The sequence below is a fragment of the Coregonus clupeaformis genome, chromosome 14, assembly GCF_020615455.1.
Source record: "Coregonus clupeaformis isolate EN_2021a chromosome 14, ASM2061545v1, whole genome shotgun sequence".
Classification (NCBI taxonomy): Eukaryota; Metazoa; Chordata; class Actinopteri; order Salmoniformes; family Salmonidae; genus Coregonus; species Coregonus clupeaformis.
The window spans coordinates 7,396,046-7,414,664 of record NC_059205.1 but is presented as its reverse complement, the minus strand read 5'-3'; the positions used below and the strand labels follow the sequence as shown (position 1 = coordinate 7,414,664).

Genomic DNA, 18,619 nt, shown 5'->3' with positions numbered 1-18,619 from the left:
TTTTGTTGCATCAAAGTTGCCCATCCCTGCTCTAAGTGTTTAGAAAAAAAAAAAAAAAGAGTTTCCAAAAGGGTTCTTCGGCTGTCCCAATAGGAGAACCCTTTTTGGTTCCATGTAGAACTCTTTTGGGTTCCATGTAGAACCTTCTGTGTAAAGGGTTCTACATGGAACTCAAAAGGGTTCTACCTGAAACCAAAAGGGTTCTACCTGGAACAAAAAAGGTTATTCAAATGGTTCTCCTATGGGAACAACCGAAGAACCCTTTTAGGTTGTAGAAAGCAATTTTTTTCTAAGACTGTGTACTATACCTCCTAAAGGCTTTCGCTCACTTTGTTCCCCTAGAGACACCGTAGGAGGATTATATTCCCCTAGAGACACTGTAGGAGGATTATATTCCCCTAGAGACACTGTAGGAGGATTATATTCCCCTAGACACGCTGTAGGAGGATTATATTCCCCTAGAGACACTGTAGGAGGATTATATTCCCCTAGAGACACTGTAGGAGGATTATATTCCCCTAGAGACACTGTAGGAGGATTATATTCCCCTAGACACGCTGTAGGAGGATTATATTCCCCTAGAGACACTGTAGGAGGATTATATTCCCCTAGACACGCTGTAGGAGGATTATATTCCCCTAGAGACACTGTAGGAGGATTATATTCCCCTAGACACGCTGTAGGAGGATTATATTCCCCTAGAGACACTGTAGGAGGATTATATTCCCCTAGAGACACTGTAGGAGGATTATATTCCCCTAGACACGCTGTAGGAGGATTATATTCCCCTAGAGACACTGTAGGAGGATTATATTCCCCTAGACACGCTGTAGGAGGATTATATTCCCTTAGAGACACTGTAGGAGGATTATATTCCCCTAGAGACACTGTAGGAGGATTATATTCCCCTAGAGACGCTGTAGGAGGATTATATTCCCCTAGACACGCTGTAGGAGGATTATATTCCCCTAGAGACGCTGGAGGAGGATTATATTCCCCTAGAGACACAGTAGGAGGATTATATTCCCCTAGAGACACTGTAGGAGGATTATATTCCCCTAGACACGCTGTAGGAGGATTATATTCCCCTAGAGACACTGTAGGAGGATTATATTCCCCTAGAGACACTGTAGGAGGATTATATTCCCCTAGACACGCTGTAGGAGGATTATATTCCCCTAGACACGCTGTAGGAGGATTATATTCCCCTAGAGACACTGTAGGAGGATTATATTCCCCTAGAGACACTGTAGAAGGATTATATTCCCCTAGAGACACTGTAGGAGGATTATATTCCCCTAGAGACACTGTAGGAGGATTATATTCCCATAGAGACACTGTAGGAGGATTATATTCCCCTAGAGACACTGTAGGAGGATTATATTCCCCTAGACACGCTGTAGGAGGATTATATTCCCCTAGACACGCTGTAGGAGGATTATATTCCCCTAGAGACACTGTAGGAGGATTATATTCCCCTAGACACGCTGTAGGAGGATTATATTCCCCTAGAGACACTGTAGGAGGATTATATTCCCCTAGAGACACTGTAGGAGGATTATATTCCCCTAGAGACACTGTAGGAAGATTATATTCCCCTAGACACGCTGTAGGAGGATTATATTCCCCTAGAGACACTGTAGGAGGATTATATTCCCCTAGAGACACTGTAGGAGGATTATATTCCCCTAGAGACACTGTAGGAGGATTATATTCCCCTAGAGACGCTGGAGGAGGATTATATTCCCCTAGACACGCTGTAGGAGGATTATATTCCCCTAGACACGCTGTAGGAGGATTATATTCCCCTAGAGACACTGTAGGAGGATTATATTCCCCTAGAGACACTGTAGGAGGATTATATTCCCCTAGAGACACTGTAGGAGGATTATATTCCCCTAGAGACACTGTAGGAGGATTATATTCCCCTAGAGACACTGTAGGAGGATTATATTCCCCTAGAGACGCTGGAGGAGGATTATATTCCCCTAGAGACACTGTAGGAGGATTATATTCCCCTAGAGACACTGTAGGAGGATTATATTCCCCTAGAGACACTGTAGGAGGATTATATTCCCCTAGAGACACTGTAGGAGGATTATATTCCCCTAGAGACACTGTAGGAGGATTATATTCCCCTAGAGACACTGTAGGAGGATTATATTCCCCTAGAGACACTGTAGGAGGATTATATTCCCCTAGACACGCTGTAGGAGGATTATATTCCCCTAGAGACACTGTAGGAGGATTATATTCCCCTAGACACGCTGTAGGAGGATTATATTCCCCTAGAGACACTGTAGGAGGATTATATTCCCCTAGAGACACTGTAGGAGGATTATATTCCCTAGACACGCTGTAGGAGGATTATATTCCCCTAGAGACACTGTAGGAGGATTATATTCCCCTAGAGACACTGTAGGAGGATTATATTCCCCTAGAGACACTGTAGGAGGATTATATTCCCCTAGAGACACTGTAGGATGATTATATTCCCCTAGAGACACTGTAGGAGGATTATATTCCCCTAGACACGCTGGAGGAGGATTATATTCCCCTAGAGACACTGTAGGAGGATTATATTCCCCTAGAGACACTGTAGGAGGATTATATTCCCCTAGACACGCTGTAGGAGGATTATATTCCCCTAGAGACACTGTAGGAGGATTATATTCCCCTAGAGACACTGTAGGAGGATTATATTCCCCTAGACACGCTGTAGGAGGATTATATTCCCCTAGAGACACTGTAGGAGGATTATATTCCCCTAGACACGCTGTAGGAGGATTATATTCCCCTAGAGACACTGTAGGAGGATTATATTCCCCTAGAGACACTGTAGGAGGATTATATTCCCCTAGACACGCTGTAGGAGGATTATATTCCCCTAGAGACACTGTAGGAGGATTATATTCCCCTAGAGACGCTGGAGGAGGATTCTAAGACTAGATCTGTTGTCACTTGAACTAAGGTTAAATCCATTTGAACTGCAGCAGCTCTCCTTAATAAAGCGCTGAGGTGGAGTTGAGTTTTACTCTGAATTAAAATCTTCACGTAGTTACTTTCTGCCATCTTTTGTGCTTACATCATCAGTTCTACTGAGTAGAAAAAAGGGAGAGTTCTTGTGAAGTCAAAGGTCGTACAAGACTGTTTATTCTGTTTATTTCCTTTGGTTGTTGTTGCTGTTGTGTAATGCATCTGCAAGGTCTACCTCGAAGGGAGCGTGCTGAAAATGCCATTGCCTTTTAGTGGAGCTCAGGGTAATAAAATGTATTCATTTCACCCAACACACACAGACACTGGTACACACCCACACCCACACACACACATGCTTCTGGTGTCCTCTACGAACCCAAACAGTCTCCATTGTAAAACAATGCGACATAGTTTCATGGCCTCTCTCTCACTCTCTCACTCTCTCTCTCTCTTTCCATTATTCTGTCTATTTCTGCCCCCAAAGGCATTGCTTATGATCCATATCTCCTTCTCTGTCAAATGAGCAAGGACAAGCAGTTCCCTGTTGGCAAACCTTACAGCAATTCTCTTGTTCTCTTCTCCCTGTAAGTCTTCGGAAACCCCACTGGAAGCCCAAGCGTAAGCCTTAGACATTGAGGATGGCCTCTTGGTCTAATGGGTATGATGTTGGCTTCACGTGCAGGAGACCAGGGTTTGAATCCCACCGGAGTTGTTTTTTATTACTGCACACCGTAGAAAAATGTTTTTCCAACAAACAAAAAATAAAACAAGCGTTTCTTATTGGTCAAGTTCCCTCTTCCATTTTGTGCCTAGTAGTCTTGTGTAGCCAGCCTTCCAAATCCTGTCTCATTCAATGGCTATTGGCTCTAAGTAGAAATTATGTTTCTCGGTCGCCAGCTGGACAGTGTTTCCTCCGACACATTGGTGCAGCTGGCTTCCGGGTTAAGCGAGCAGTGTGTCAAGAAGCTGTGCCGCTTGGTAGGGTCGTGTTTCGGAGGATGCATGCCTCTCCCGAGTCCGTAGGGGAGTTGCAGCGATGGGACTGTAACTACCAATTGGGGAGATAAAGTAAACACAGTTCACTTTCATAGAAGCCACGTTGTATTCCTTCTTGCATCTGTGCGCTCTCCTCCTCTCACCTTTTCCCTTTGCTTTTGGAATTCAATGCACAACACATCAGCTGTATGTGACCAGGCGATAAAAACCTTTCCAAGACAAACCATATCATAACCGCGACACACAGCCTACATCATTGTCACCATAGCTAAAGTAACGTCATAGTCAACATAGCTAATAGAACTAACGTGTTAGTAAACCCGCTCCAATCATGCAGTAATGTTACAGTGTACAGTCAGTAAGCAGTTTAGCAATTACACCAGCGGGCCACGGTGGCAATACCTTGACTTGGAAGAGTTCCAGTGTTGTGTTGGATAGTAATAGCCAGCTAGCTAACATAGTATCCCTCTGTTTGAGCAGGGTGTTTGAGTAGGCTAAACTAGCAAGCTGCATTTGCTAGCTAAGTAAGAGAAACTGAATGTTAAAAGAAATGACAATCTCTCTATATATATCTCTATTGCTTCTGCTTCACTTTGGAAGAAATTAATTTGTTCAAAACTGTTCAACTTTTGTCTTTCTCTCTCTTTGAGTAAATTACTCACCACATGTTATGCACTGCAGTGCTAGCTAGCTGTAGCTTATGCTTTCTGATCCTTTGATTGTGTGGACAACATGTCAGTTCATGCTGCAAGAGCTCTGATAGGTTGGAGGGTGTCCTCCGGAAGTTGTTGTAATTACTGTGGAAGTCTGTGGAAAGGGGTGAGAACCACGAGCCTCCTAGGTTTTGTATTGAAGTCAATGTACCCAGAGGAGGACGGAAGCTAGCTGTCCTCCGGCTACACCATGGTGCTACGCTACAGAGTGCTGTTGAGGCTACTGTAGACCTTCATTGCAAAACAGTGTTTAATCAATTATTTGGTGACGTGAATATAAACTCAGCAAAAAAAGAAACGTCCTCTCACTGTTAACTGTGTTTATTTTCAGCAAATATTTGTATGAACATGACAAGATTCAACAACTGAGACATAAACTGAACAAGGTCCACATACGTGACTAACATAAATTGAATCATGTGTCCCTGAACAAAAGTAACAGTATTTGTTGTGGCCACCAGCTGCATTAAGTACTGCAGTGCATCTCCTCCTCAGGGACTGCACCAGATTTGCCAGTTCTTGCTGTGTGATGTTACCCCACTCTTCCACCAAGGCAGCTGGAAGTTACCAGACATTTCTGGGGTGATGACCCTAGCGCTCACCCTCCGATCCAACAGGTCCCAGACGTGCTCAATAGGATTGAGATCCGGGCTCTGGCAGAACACTGACATTCCTATATTGCAGGAAATCACGTACAGAACGAGCAGTATGGCTGGTGGCATTGTCATGCTGGAGGGTCATGTCCGGATGAGCCTGCAGGAAGGGTACCACATGAGGGAGGAGGATGTCTTCCCTGTAACGCACAGCGTTGAGATTGCCTACAATGACAGCAAGCTCAGTCCGATGATACTGTGACACACCGCCCCAGACCATGACGGACCCTCCACCTCCAAATCCATCCCGCTCCAGAGTACAGGTGTAATGCTCATTCCTTCGACGATAAACGGTAGGCAGGTAGCTTAGTGGTTAAAAGCATTGTGCCAGTAACCGAAAGGTCGCTGGTTCTAATCCCCGAGCCGACTAGGTGAAAAATCTGTCGATGTGCCCTTGAGCAAGGCACTTAACCCTAATTTCTCATGTAAGTCGCTCTGGATAAGAGCGTCTGCTAAATGACTAAAATGTAAAATAAATGTGAATCCAACCATCACCTGTTGTGAGACAAAACCGCGACTCGTCAGTGAAGAGCACTTTTTGTCAGTCCTGTCTGGTCCAGCGATGGTGGGTTTGTGCCCATAGGCGACATTGTTGCCGGTGATGTCTGGTGAGGACCTGCCTTACAACAGGCTTACAAGCCCTCAGTCCAGCCTCTCTCAGCCTATTGCGGACAGTCTGAGCACTGATGGAGGGATTGTGCGTTCCTGGTATAACTCGGGCAGATGTTGTTGTCATCCTGTACCTGTCCCGCAGGTGTGATGTTCGGATGTACTGATCCTGTGCAGGTGTTGTTACACGTGGTCTGCCACTGCGAGGACGATCAGCTGTCCGTCCTGTCTCCCTGTAGCGCTGTCTTAGGCATCTCATAGTACAGACATTGCAATTTATTGCCCTGGCCACATCTGCAGTCCTCATGCCTCCTTGCAGCATGCCTAAGGCACGTTCACGCAGATGAGCAGGGACCCTGGGCATCTTTCTTTTGGTGTTTTTCAGAGTCAGTAGAAAGGCCTCTTTAGTGTCCTAAGTTTTCATAACTGTGACCTTAATTGCCTACCGTCTGTAAGCTGTTAGTGTCTTAACGACCGTTCCACAGGTGCATGTTCATTAATTGTTTATGGTTCATTGAACAAGCATGGGAAACAGTGTTTAAACCCTTTACAATGAAGATCTGTGAAGTTATTTGGATTTTTACGAATTATCTTTGAAAGACAGGGTCCTGAAAAAGGGACAATTCTTTTTTTGCTGAGTTTAGCTATATAGTTTTATCTAAAAATGATTTTTTTTTATTTTATGTTTTAAAATGGTTATTTTTATGAAATTCACTGAGGAGGATGGTCCTCCCCTTCCTCCTCTGAGGAGCCTCCACTGGTGTATAGTCCTAGTACTGTGCGTTGTGTAATGCTGTGGAGCTGGAGTGTTCTCTTCATGGAGCTGCACACAGGCATAATGCTCTTTTAGCTCTTACAGAGCAAACCAAGGCTTCTGGAGTGAGCAGACTGCTGATGGTCATTTCCACACAACTCAAAGGCATTGGGCTCTACCGTGAGCTACGTCACAGAGAGACAATGAGAGAAGGTTCACATTGATGTGAGCAGGCAAACCTCTCCCAGGGAATCTGCGGATCGAGAGGCTCTGCATTACATGACTGCTTCCATGTTCCTTTCAGCGTCGAAAAGGAAGTGTCCACTTGTGCTACTACTGCTTGTTATGTTAGGATGATACGCAAGCCGTGGCATGATAATATTTATCCTAACATGTATTCTCTTTCTACACCCCCCCTTCTCTCCCCTCCCTCTCCCCCTCGCTATCTCCCTCTCCCCCTCCCTCTCTCCCTCTCCCCTCCCTCTCTCCCTCTCCCCCTGCCCCTCCCCTCCCCACTCCCCCGCCCTTCCCCGCCCCGCTCCCTCTCCCCTCTCCCTCTCCCCTCTCCCCTCTCCCCTCTCCCCCTCCCTCTCCCCTCCCTCTCTCCCTCTCCCTCCCTCTCTCCCTCTCCCCCTGCCCCTCCCCTCCCCACTCCCCCCTTCCCCCCGCCCCGCTCCCTCCCCTCTCCCCTCTTCCTCTACCCTCTCCCCCTCTCCCTCTCCCTCTCCCCTCTACCCCTCTCCTGTCCCCTCCCTCCCATCCTTTCTCTTTCTCTCTGATAGGCTCCAATTATCAACCGCAGGTGTGAAGTACACGTGTTCTGACACCTTGGCAACCAACAATCACAATCAATCCGTCTGTCTGCTGAAGGATACACTTGCTCGTTAAAAACCACCTGGAGTGTCTCTTCTGTTGAACCCCCCCAGTTTTCTCAGTGGACGGTAGACAACACTTCTTATTGAGTCTTTCCCAGTTCAATTTCACAAAAACAAATTGTATCACAAAGATGCGACTGAACTGTCCCCCCATGTGGAGTGTGGTTAGCGTGTTGACTGTGGTCGTACCCCTTTGGGAGATGGGCTGCTCTGGCCTGACCTTGAACTCAGTGCCCCTGCATCGGATCGGGACGTACCAAAGGTGCGGCGAAGGGGGGACACACCACAGGCAGAGGCGCAGCTGGGTGTGGAACCAGTTCTTTGTGCTGGAGGAGTACATGGGGGACGAGCCACTCTACGTGGGCAAGGTAAGAGTTTCTGGGGTGTATTTCTACAGGAAACAGGTGGATGTGTGATCTGTCCTAATATGGACACCGTACATGTGGATTTGTTACTGTCCTAATATGGACACCGTACAGGCATTGCTCTAAAGTGCGCATATGCGACAAAATATTTTATTTTGGGAGCACTGTGCGACTAGGGAACAAAATCTCCCAGATAACAATTGTTGTAGCCTACTGATAAGGCTTCGCTGTACCATTGTTTCCAAGTGCTCTAGAGAAAAAAAGTGAGTGCAGATTCGTTAGCGCCATTGGTTGCACCAATACTACAGCGAAAACGGTTTGGTTCTAGCCGAACCAGGTCAAAAGATCTGACCCATATTACAGTCGCATATTTTTTATCTTCCTATAACGGATCACCGGGATTGCATTTTACAATCATAAACCATGACGTTGGCCAAAACTACTCGTTTACCATTTGTTTACACTTCATTCAGTAATCTTATTTCATTAGCTAGCTAGATAACAACCTGGTAACTTTACCAGTGTATCCAAACATCAGGGGCACAGACAGAGAGGAAAAGGGATATCTTCTTCAGGAGATCAATGATCATAGGAAAAAATGAATGACAGATCTCTTGCATGTCATCATCACAAACCTGACTTTCTTAAAGAGACAGTGTACAATTTTCAAAGTAATCCATCTCAATAGGAAAATTGTGCTTTTACACAATGTAGAAACTAATGTTCACAAATGGTTTCTAATATTCCACAAATGACTTTGTAATTTTAATTACAGGTATTCGTATCAACATTTTAGCTTTTATAATAAATGAATGTCTTTACAGTGTTAAATATTAGTTTGTAGGGCACAGCATGTGCTTCAAAAGTAGCTAGAATTCATCTCAATCAATTTTTTAAAAAATCTAAATTTAATGTGGTGCTGCTAACTTTCTTACCAGTGCAATTTAGATCCCTGTATACAGGTGGATGTGCGACTGTACTAATATGGAAACCGTACAGGTCGATTGGGTGAAGGAGAGCAAAGATGATGAGTACATAATGATAAAAAAGGAGTTCATGCTACTCGTGTTATACAATATTTCTGTAGGTTTTTATGCATTTGTTGGAGACGTGAATTCACAGGAAGGATATATGAGCAAAGAGAAACGTGTTTCAGAGAGTCTTGAGTTCGCAGGCTTTGCCCATCTCCATGATCTGCTCTTGTGTAGAGGGAAACTTTCAGAAGGTTGCACATAGAGCTGACAAGATTCGCCATTCTACACGACATATGACCATAACCTGATCTGCAAAATGGCTTTCTATCTGAATGCTCTGTAACATTGCATCCTCCTGAACAGGCCCCTTGGGTCCACTTGTGCCTCCTGCTCAAGGTCTGACAACGATTCTGATTTTTGATAGGGCACCTCCAAGATGAAGTAATAAATGGATTTCAGCACGTTGTGATACGTGATTGTGGCAGCTAAACCAAATGGCTGGTACATATATCCTCCAGGCAAAGGAAGCTCTGACTGTTATACAATACAAGGGGGGGGAAACCGTTCCTTCTGTTGATTTGTCTTTCTTCGGGGTTGCTAGGAACCTAATGCTACTCCTTCAGTTCATGTGGTCCTGTGTGGCTCAGTTAGCAGTGTATGGCGCTTGCAACGCCAGGGTTGTGGGTTCGATTCCCACGGGGGGCCAGTATGACAATGTATGCACTCACTAACTGTAAGTCGCTCTGAATGAACGTCTGCTAAATGACTTAAATGTATGGGAAAAAGGTTTTTAAAAAATATCCACTCACTACTGTAAGTTGCTCTGGATAAAAGCCTCTTGAAAATAAATAAAAAAAATGCAATACTACAAGAGATAATATTTTCAATGACTGGTGTTGAATGGCACTGAGTTGGCAAATCAGAGGCATTGTAAAGCTACGTACAGCAACAGCGAGGTCTGTGTAAGATACAAAGGCAGAAGATCCTTCCACATGACACAGGCTGTATAAGAATTCACACGATTATTCTTATCTTTTAATCAACTCTACCATAGGCTATAGAAAATGAAGACAGGTACTTAAACAGTGACATTTTGTTAAGGCTCACGATTACTCTCGTTTACGATCTGAAAGAAAAGCAGAACAGCAACTGCAGCAGAGTCCTCTGGAACGTGAATGAGCGTGTACATCCTCTCATTTGATACTCCAACCCAGTCAAATTGGCTCTGACGAGTTCGTTGCTATCAAAGGCTTCCTTTATCTTTCAAATGATTTCAGCATTCACACAGATCTCATATGTAGATGGCAGGGGCATACAGATGAACATGTCTCTTTCATTTGGGAAACCGAGAGGTTGTTTGAACACGCATGTCTCTCGTGGCGGGGTGAATCTAACGAGCGCTGCCTTAATGATTCTTGAACATGCGGACAAGGGGAGGACACCACTAGAAAGCCAAGAACGTAACCATTTGTGCAGTTCTGAGACCCTTAGTCTCTTCTGCACGTATTAGAGGGCAGGATTTAAATCCTTTCAGTCAGCGTTTTGTCAGGCCTCGGGATACAAACCTACTTGAATGTGTGGAACTATATCATTTTTTTCAGCTAATCACTGAGCACAAATAACTGACAGAAAAAGGATTGTCACCCTACAGATGTTTACAATTCAAAATGTACAACACAATGTAAAGTTAATGATAGAGCATAGAGAGATGTTTACCACAAAGTATTCTCTCTAGAGCTAATCTGCAGTTGTCATAAATATATTTAAATGTTTATAATACATATAGAGTATATATTGTTAGGTGTAGTTTACAGTATATATTGTTAGGTATAGTTTACAGTATATGTTGTTAGGTGTAGTTTACAGTATATTTTGTTAGGTTTAGTTTACAGTCTATGTTGTTAGGTGTAGTTTACAGTATATATTGTTAGGTATAGTTGAAAGTATATATTGTTAGGTTTAGTTTACAGTATATGTTGTTAGGTGTAGTTTACAGTATAAAGTATATTGTTAGGTGTAGTTGACAGTATATATTGTTAGGTGTAGTTTACAGTATATTATTAGGTGTAGTTTACAGTATGTTGTTAGGTGTAGTTGACAGTATATATTGTTAGGTGTAGTTTACAGTATATTATTAGGTGTAGTTTACAGTATATTGTTAGGTGTAGTTTACAGTATATATTGTTAGGTGTAGTTTACAGCATATATTATTAGGTGTAGTTTACATTATATTATTAGGTGTAGTTTACAGTATATTATTAGGTGTAGTTTACAGTATGTTGTTAGATGTAGTTTACAGTATATATTGTTAGGTGTAGTTTACAGTGTATTATTAGATGTAGTTTACAGTATATATTGTTAGGTGTAGTTTACAGTATATTATTAGGTGTAGTTTCCAGTATGTTGTTAGGTGTAGTTTACAGTATATTATTAGGTGTAGTTTACAGTGTATATTGTTAGGTGTAGTTTACAGTATATTATTAGGTGTAGTTTACAGTATGTTGTTAAGTGTAGTTCACAGTATATTATTAGGTGTAGTTTACAGTATATATTGTTAGGTGTAGTTTACAGTATATTATTAGGTGTAGTTCACAGTATGCTGTTAGGTGTAGTTTACAGTATGCTGTTAGGTGTAGTTTACAGTATATTGTTAGGTGTAGTTTACAGTATTTTCTTAGGTGTAGTTTACAGTATATTGTTAGGTGTAGTTGACAGTATATATTGTTAGGTGTAGTTTACAGTATGTTGTTAGGTGTAGTTGACAGTATATATTGTTAGGTGTAGTTTACAGTATATTATTAGGTGTAGTTTACAGTATATTGTTAGGTGTAGTTTACAGTATATATTGTTAGGTGTAGTTTACAGTATTTTCTTAGGTGTAGTTTACAGTATTTTCTTAGGTGTAGTTTACATTATATTATTAGGTGTAGTTTACAGTATGTTGTTAGGTGTAGTTTACAGTATATTATTAGGTGTAGTTTACAGTATGTTGTTAGGTGTAGTTGACAGTATATATTGTTAGGTGAAGTTTACAGTATATTATTAGTTGTAGTTTACAGTATATTGTTAGGTGTAGTTTACAGTATATATTGTTAGGTGTAGTTTACAGTATATATTATTAGGTGTAGTTTACATTATATTATTAGGTGTAGTTTACAGTATATTATTAGGTGTAGTTTACAGTATGTTGTTAGATGTAGTTTACAGTATATATTGTTAGGTGTAGTTTACAGTGTATTATTAGATGTAGTTTACAGTATATATTGTTAGGTGTAGTTTACAGTATATTATTAGGTGTAGTTTCCAGTATGTTGTTAGGTGTAGTTTACAGTATATTATTAGGTGTAGTTTACAGTGTATATTGTTAGGTGTAGTTTACAGTATATTATTAGGTGTAGTTTACAGTATGTTGTTAAGTGTAGTTCACAGTATAGTATTAGGTGTAGTTTACAGTATATATTGTTAGGTGTAGTTTACAGTATATTATTAGGTGTAGTTCACAGTATGCTGTTAGGTGTAGTTTACAGTATGCTGTTAGGTGTAGTTTACAGTATATTGTTAGGTGTAGTTTACAGTATGTTGTTAGGTGTAGTTTACAATATATTATTAGGTGTAGTTTACAGTATGTTGTTAGGTGTAGTTTACAATATATTATTAGGTGTAGTTTACAGTATGTTGTTAGGTGTAGTTTATAGTATATTGTTAGGTGTAGTTTACAGTATATTATTAGGTGTAGTTTCAGTATATTATTAGGTGTAGTTTACAGTATATTATTAGGTGTAGTTTACAGTATATTATTAGGTGTAGTTTACAATATGTTGTTAGGTGTAGTTTACAATATATTATTAGGTGTAGTTTACAGTATGTTGTTAGGTGTAGTTTATAGTATATTGTTAGGTGTAGTTTACAGTATATTATTAGGTGTAGTTTACAGTATGTTGTTAGGTGTAGTTTACAATATATTATTAGGTGTAGTTTACAGTATGTTGTTAGGTGTAGTTTATAGTATATTGTTAGGTGTAGTTTACAGTATATTATTAGGTGTAGTTTCAGTATATTATTAGGTGTAGTTTACAGTATATTATTAGGTGTAGTTTACAGTATATTATTAGGTGTAGTTTACAATATGTTGTTAGGTGTAGTTTACAGTATGTTGTTAAGTGTAGTTTCTGCCACATTGCTTATGCCTATCCAGTCCTTTTAGATCTGCAAATGGGGAATCAAGAGGGGCCTTGGATAGGAGGTTGGAGCAAGAGGCTAGGGGTCCGTCTGGGATTGGGCCATTTCTGTTTTGTTTACTGCTCTAACTCGGCTTGTCTTCATCCAGAGGACTTGTCTGTCTGTGATCGGAGCATATAGCAGACACATCTCCCTGTGTTGTGTTCTGGAGACAGCGGATGGCTGTTCTGTTACTCATCTGCCTCAGCATTGTTCCTTTTTTTTTGCCTTCAACCCCAATTTACCCGGTTTCACGTTCAAGTTTCAGAGGACAGCAAGTCTTCCCTCAGGCCTCCCAAGCAGAGGCATACAGCACTTAGCCTATATCGAAGTGTTTTAAAAGCCTGTTCTAGGGCTGAGGGGTGTCACAGTAATGCACAGAGCCATGACTACATGGAACTCTATTCCACATCAGGTAGTTGATGCAAGCAGTAGAATCAGATTTTATAAAAACCAGATCAAAATACACCTTGTGGAACAGCGGGGACTGTGAAGAGACACACAGGCACAGGCACAGACACACGATTACACACACACATGCTATCACATGCACTCTACACACACGTACACATGGATTTTGTATTGTAGATATGTGGTAGTAGAGTAGTGGCTTGAGGGAACACACTTAATTGTGTTGTGAAAACATGCATAGTGCCAACTATAAAGATGTGGTGGAGGAGGAATAATGGTCTGGGGCTGTTTTTCATGGTTCGGGCTAGGCCCCTTAGTTCCAGCGAAGGGAAATCTTAACGCTACAGCATACAATTACATTCTAGATGATTCTGTGCTTCCAACTTTGTGGCAACAGTTTGGGGAAGGGGGGGACCAACTCCATATTAATGCTCATGATTTTGGAATGAGATGTTCGAACGAGCAGGTGTCCACATACTTTTGGTCATTAGTGTAACTGCCTTAATATTGCTGGACCTCAGGAAGAGTAGCTTCTGCTGGATTCTTAATAAATACAAATACAATTCTGGTGGTGTATATAGGACCATGACTGTGCATCATCAGGATGGGAGGCAATCGTCTGCGTTGGGTTTGTCATTATTTTTTTAGGTAGTCGAGTCATGCTCGATATTGTCGTATTGTGGTCATAGAGTCCGGCTCAACTTCAACTGACTCCAAAATGGCTGGTATTTAGTCAGGATCATTATAAACATGATTATGACATACATGCTCACGACATAATGCATTAGACCTGCAGGCTTTAAGAACAGTGTTACAACCTAGATACAGTCGTCCTACAGAGCAGCTCTTCTCCATTGTCAGAGGCTCTTTCTAGGCTTAGTCAGAGTCATCACAAAGCACAGTGGGGAAGGGGGGTTGGGGGGTTGGGGGGTTGGGGGGGGGGGGTTGGGGGTTGAGTCTTGGTGGCATTCAGCCCACAAAAGAGACGAGTGCCTCCACACTGAGACTCGAGGGGGATCATTGAAAATGGACAGACGTGAGCAGTCGTTGTGATTGACTCATGCCACAGTAGTATTGATGAAATGAATTGAGGTAAAACGGCATTTCATTTTAACCTCTTAAGGATCGGACCCTTTATTTTTTTTATTTTTTTTTACCTAAAATGACATCCCCAAATCTAACTGCCTGTAGATCAGGACCTGAAGCAAGGATGTGCATATTCTTGATACCATTTAAAGGAAACACTTTGAAGTTTATGGAAATGTGAAATTGATGTAGGAGAATATAACACATTAGATCTGGTAAAAGATAATACAATCAAAAAAACATAGTTTTTCCATCTTCTTTGAAATACAAGAGAAAATCCATAGTATAATAAGGCAGTTTAGGTGTAATTTTGATTTTTCCCACTAGATGGAAGCAGTGTGTGTGCAAAGTTTCAGATTGATCCGGTGAAGCATTGCAATACTGGACTATTTTGTATCAAGTCTGCCCAAATGTGCTGAATTGGTCAATTGATACATTTTCAAGTACATAGCTATAGAGAACATACAAACATGATATGGTAATATAACATTTAAATGTACACACTCACAGGAATGTCATACATGATGGGTCATTAGCTTATACACTAACTTTCACACATCTAGATGGCCGGGCGGGGTGGGTGTGGAGCCAGAGACAGCAGGGGTTCAAACTGTAGAACCCAGTTCCTACATTTGAATATAAAAATGGATTTTATCAAACAAAACTATGCTACATTTTATCTCTGGGACCCTTAGGATGACATATCAGAGCAAGATTCAGAGGTGAATGTATCAAACCAGTTGCCGTGATACGTTTTTTGTTGTTGTGCACTCTCCTCAAACAATAGCCTGGTATTTTTTCACTGTAATACCTACTGTAAATTGGACAGTGCAGTTAGATTAACACAAATTTAAGCTTTCTGACCATATAAGACATGTCTATGTCCTGGAAAGTTTGCTGTTACTTAAAACAGTCATGCTAATCACATTAGCCCACGTTAGCTCAACCATCCTGTGCCTTGCAAAAGTATTCATCCCCCTTTGCGTTTTTCCTATTTTGATGCATTACAACCTGTAATTTAACTGGATTTTTATTCGGATTTCATGTAACGGACATACACAAAATAGTCCAAATTGGTGAAGTGAAATGAAAACAATTCTAAAAAGTAAATAACGTTAAAGTGGTGCTTGCATATGTATTCACCCTTTGCAATGAAGCCCCTAAATAAGATCTGGTGCAACCAATTACCTTCAGAAGTCACATAATTAGTTAAATAAAGTCCACCTGTGTGCAATCTAAGTGTCACATGATCTGTCACATGATCTCAGTATATATACACCTGTTCTGAAAGTCCCCAGAGTCTGCAACACCACTAAGCAAGGGGCACCACCAAGCAAGTGGCACCATGAAGACCAAGGAGCTCTTCAAACAGGTCAGGGACAAAGTTGTGGACAAGTACAGATCAGGGTTGGGTTATAAAAAAATATCTGAAACTTTGAACATCCCACGGAGCACCATTAAATCCATTATAAAAAAATGGAAAGAATATGGCACCACACCAAACCTGCCAAGAGAGGGCTGCCCACCAAAACTCACGGACGAGGCAAGGAGGGCATTAATCAGAGAGGCAACAAAGAGACCAAAGATAACCCTGAAGGAGCTGCAAAGCTCCACAGCGGAGATTGGAGTATCTGTCCATAGGACCACCTTAAGCCGTACACTCCACAGTGCTGGGCTTTACGGAAGAGTGGCCAGAAAAAAGCCATTGCTTAAAGAAAGAAATAAGCAAACATGTTTGGTGTTCGCCAAAAGGCATGTGGGAGACTCCCCAAACATATGGAAGAAGGTACTCTGGTCAGATGATACTAAAATTGAGCTTTTTGGCCATCAAGGAAAACGCTATGTCTGGTGCAAACCCAACACCTCTCATCCCCCGAGGGATGTTTTTCATCGGCAGGGAAACTGGTCAGAATTGAAGGAATTATGGATGGCGCTAAATACAGGGAAATTCTTGAGGGAAACCTGTTTCAGTCTTCCAGAGATTTGAGACTGGGACGGAGGTTCACCTTCCAGCAGGACAATGACCCTAAGCATACTGCTAAAGCAACACTCAAGTGGTTTAAGGGGAAACATTTACATGTCTTGGAATGGCCCAGTCAAAGCCCAGACCTCAATCCAATTGAGAATCTGTGGTATGACTTAAAGATTGCTGTAGACCAGCGGAACCCATCCAACTTGAAGGAGCTGGAGCAGTTTTGCCTTGAAGAATGGGCAAAAATCCCAGTGGTTAGATGTGCCAAGCTTATAGAGACATACGCCAAGAGACTTGCAGCTGTAATTGCTGCAAAAGGTGGCTCTACAAAGTATAGACTTTGGGTGGGTGAATAGTTTTGCACGCTCAGGTTCTCTTTATTATTGTCTTATTTCTTGTTTGTTTTACAAGAAAAAATATTTTGTATCTTTAAAGTGGTAGGCATGTTGTGTAAATCAAATGATACAAACCGCCCAAAAATCCGTTTTAATTCCAGGTTGTAAGGCAACAAAATAGGAAAAATGCCAAGGGGGGGGAATACTTTCGCAAGCCACTGTACGGGATACCGATCCACCACATACATGGAACACATTTCGGAATACTCTACAATTTGATGCACTAGTGCCTTTCGTAAATGACATGTTCACAGAGTAAAGTACATTTTACAATATTTTTGTATTTTATTTTATTTATTTTATTGTTATAATTGTGTCTCTAATTCCTTATTACTTATGCCAATAGCATTTTGTGAATGAGGGCTGCTTTGTAAAAGAGACATTGGTCTCAATGGGACTTCCCTGAAAAAATAAAGGTTTAATACTGTAATAGTTGTCTGAGCCCGTCAGAAGTAAAGGAAGTGAGACACAAAACATGCTCAAAAGAGACTCACAGCCAGTCACCCCAACCTATCAGTCGAGTTCCCGCGCACTTGAATTTCCATTCATTCGACTCAATTGTCTGAAGACAACGACCAAGTGGAGCGTATCTCACAGTAAATGACTCACGGGTATGAAGTCTTTTGCAGATATTTTTGTCTTTGGGTCGTCCACAAAAATAAAAATGGGTGCCTTTTTGCGTCCCTTTGATATTTTAAGTAGACATTGTGCACCAATATTGAATTTTAAAAGCCTGTTATATTAAGTGATAATGCCCTTTCAGTGTAAGAGCTGTTTGAAAAGACCTGTTGAAATGTATACCTGTTTTGGTGGGATGGAGTTTTAGCCTGCTTGGTGACATCAACAACATTTTAACCAATCTCGTGTCACATTCTATTTGGGGAGCCATTTCATTTTAGGCTCTTTCATTGATTGGGTAGTTCAGGGACACATGCAGATGCCCCTCTAGTGCAGCATTGCATTAAATCATTCTTAAGCTCTTTCTCCAATCTACATCAAGCCCTTTCTCCAATCTACATCAAGCCCTTTCTCCAATCTACATCAAGCCCTTTCTCCAATCTACATCAAGCCCTTTCTCCAATCTACATCAAGCCCTTTCTCCAATCTGGCGGGAACCACTGACTTGGTGCGAGGAACAGGAACAGGCCGGGCCGGGCTGGCGACGCGCACCACTGGCTTGGTGCGAGGAGCAGGAACAGGCCGGGCCGGGCTGGCGACGCGTACCACTGGTTTGGTGCGAGGAGCAGGAACAGGCCGGGCTCCCCGTACTCACGCGAGGAAGCGTATGACTGGGCAGGCTCCGTGTTATGCGGAGCTACGTACTGTGTCGCCAGTGCGCCGGCACAGTCCTGTACGTCCTGTGCTGATGCCTCACACATACTGTGCGGAAGTAGGCATTCAGCCAGGACGGGTTGTGCCAGCTCTCCGCTCTAGACCTCCAATCCGCCTCCACAGTCCGGCCCGGCCTGTTCCTGCTCCTCGCACCAAGCCAGTGGTGCGCGTCGCCAGCTCTTCTCCAATCTACATAAAGCCCTTTCTCCAATCTACATAAAGCCCTTTCTCCAATCTACATAAAGCCCTTTCTCCAATCTACATCAAACCCTTTCTCCAATCTACATCAA

At 42.1% G+C, this 18,619-nt stretch overlaps 1 protein-coding gene across 1 annotated transcript in view; it reads left to right on the top strand.

Annotated features, from left to right (window-relative positions):
* The window catches only part of LOC121580581 (cadherin-7-like), a 144,012-nt gene that overhangs the window by 15,722 nt on the left and 109,671 nt on the right, over positions 1 to 18,619 (top strand). Inside the window, exon 2 of the mRNA XM_041895537.2 lies at positions 7,484 to 7,944. Coding sequence (XP_041751471.1) covers positions 7,708 to 7,944 — 237 coding nt within the window. The 5' untranslated portion in view covers positions 7,484 to 7,707. The remainder of the gene's footprint in view (positions 1 to 7,483; positions 7,945 to 18,619) is intronic.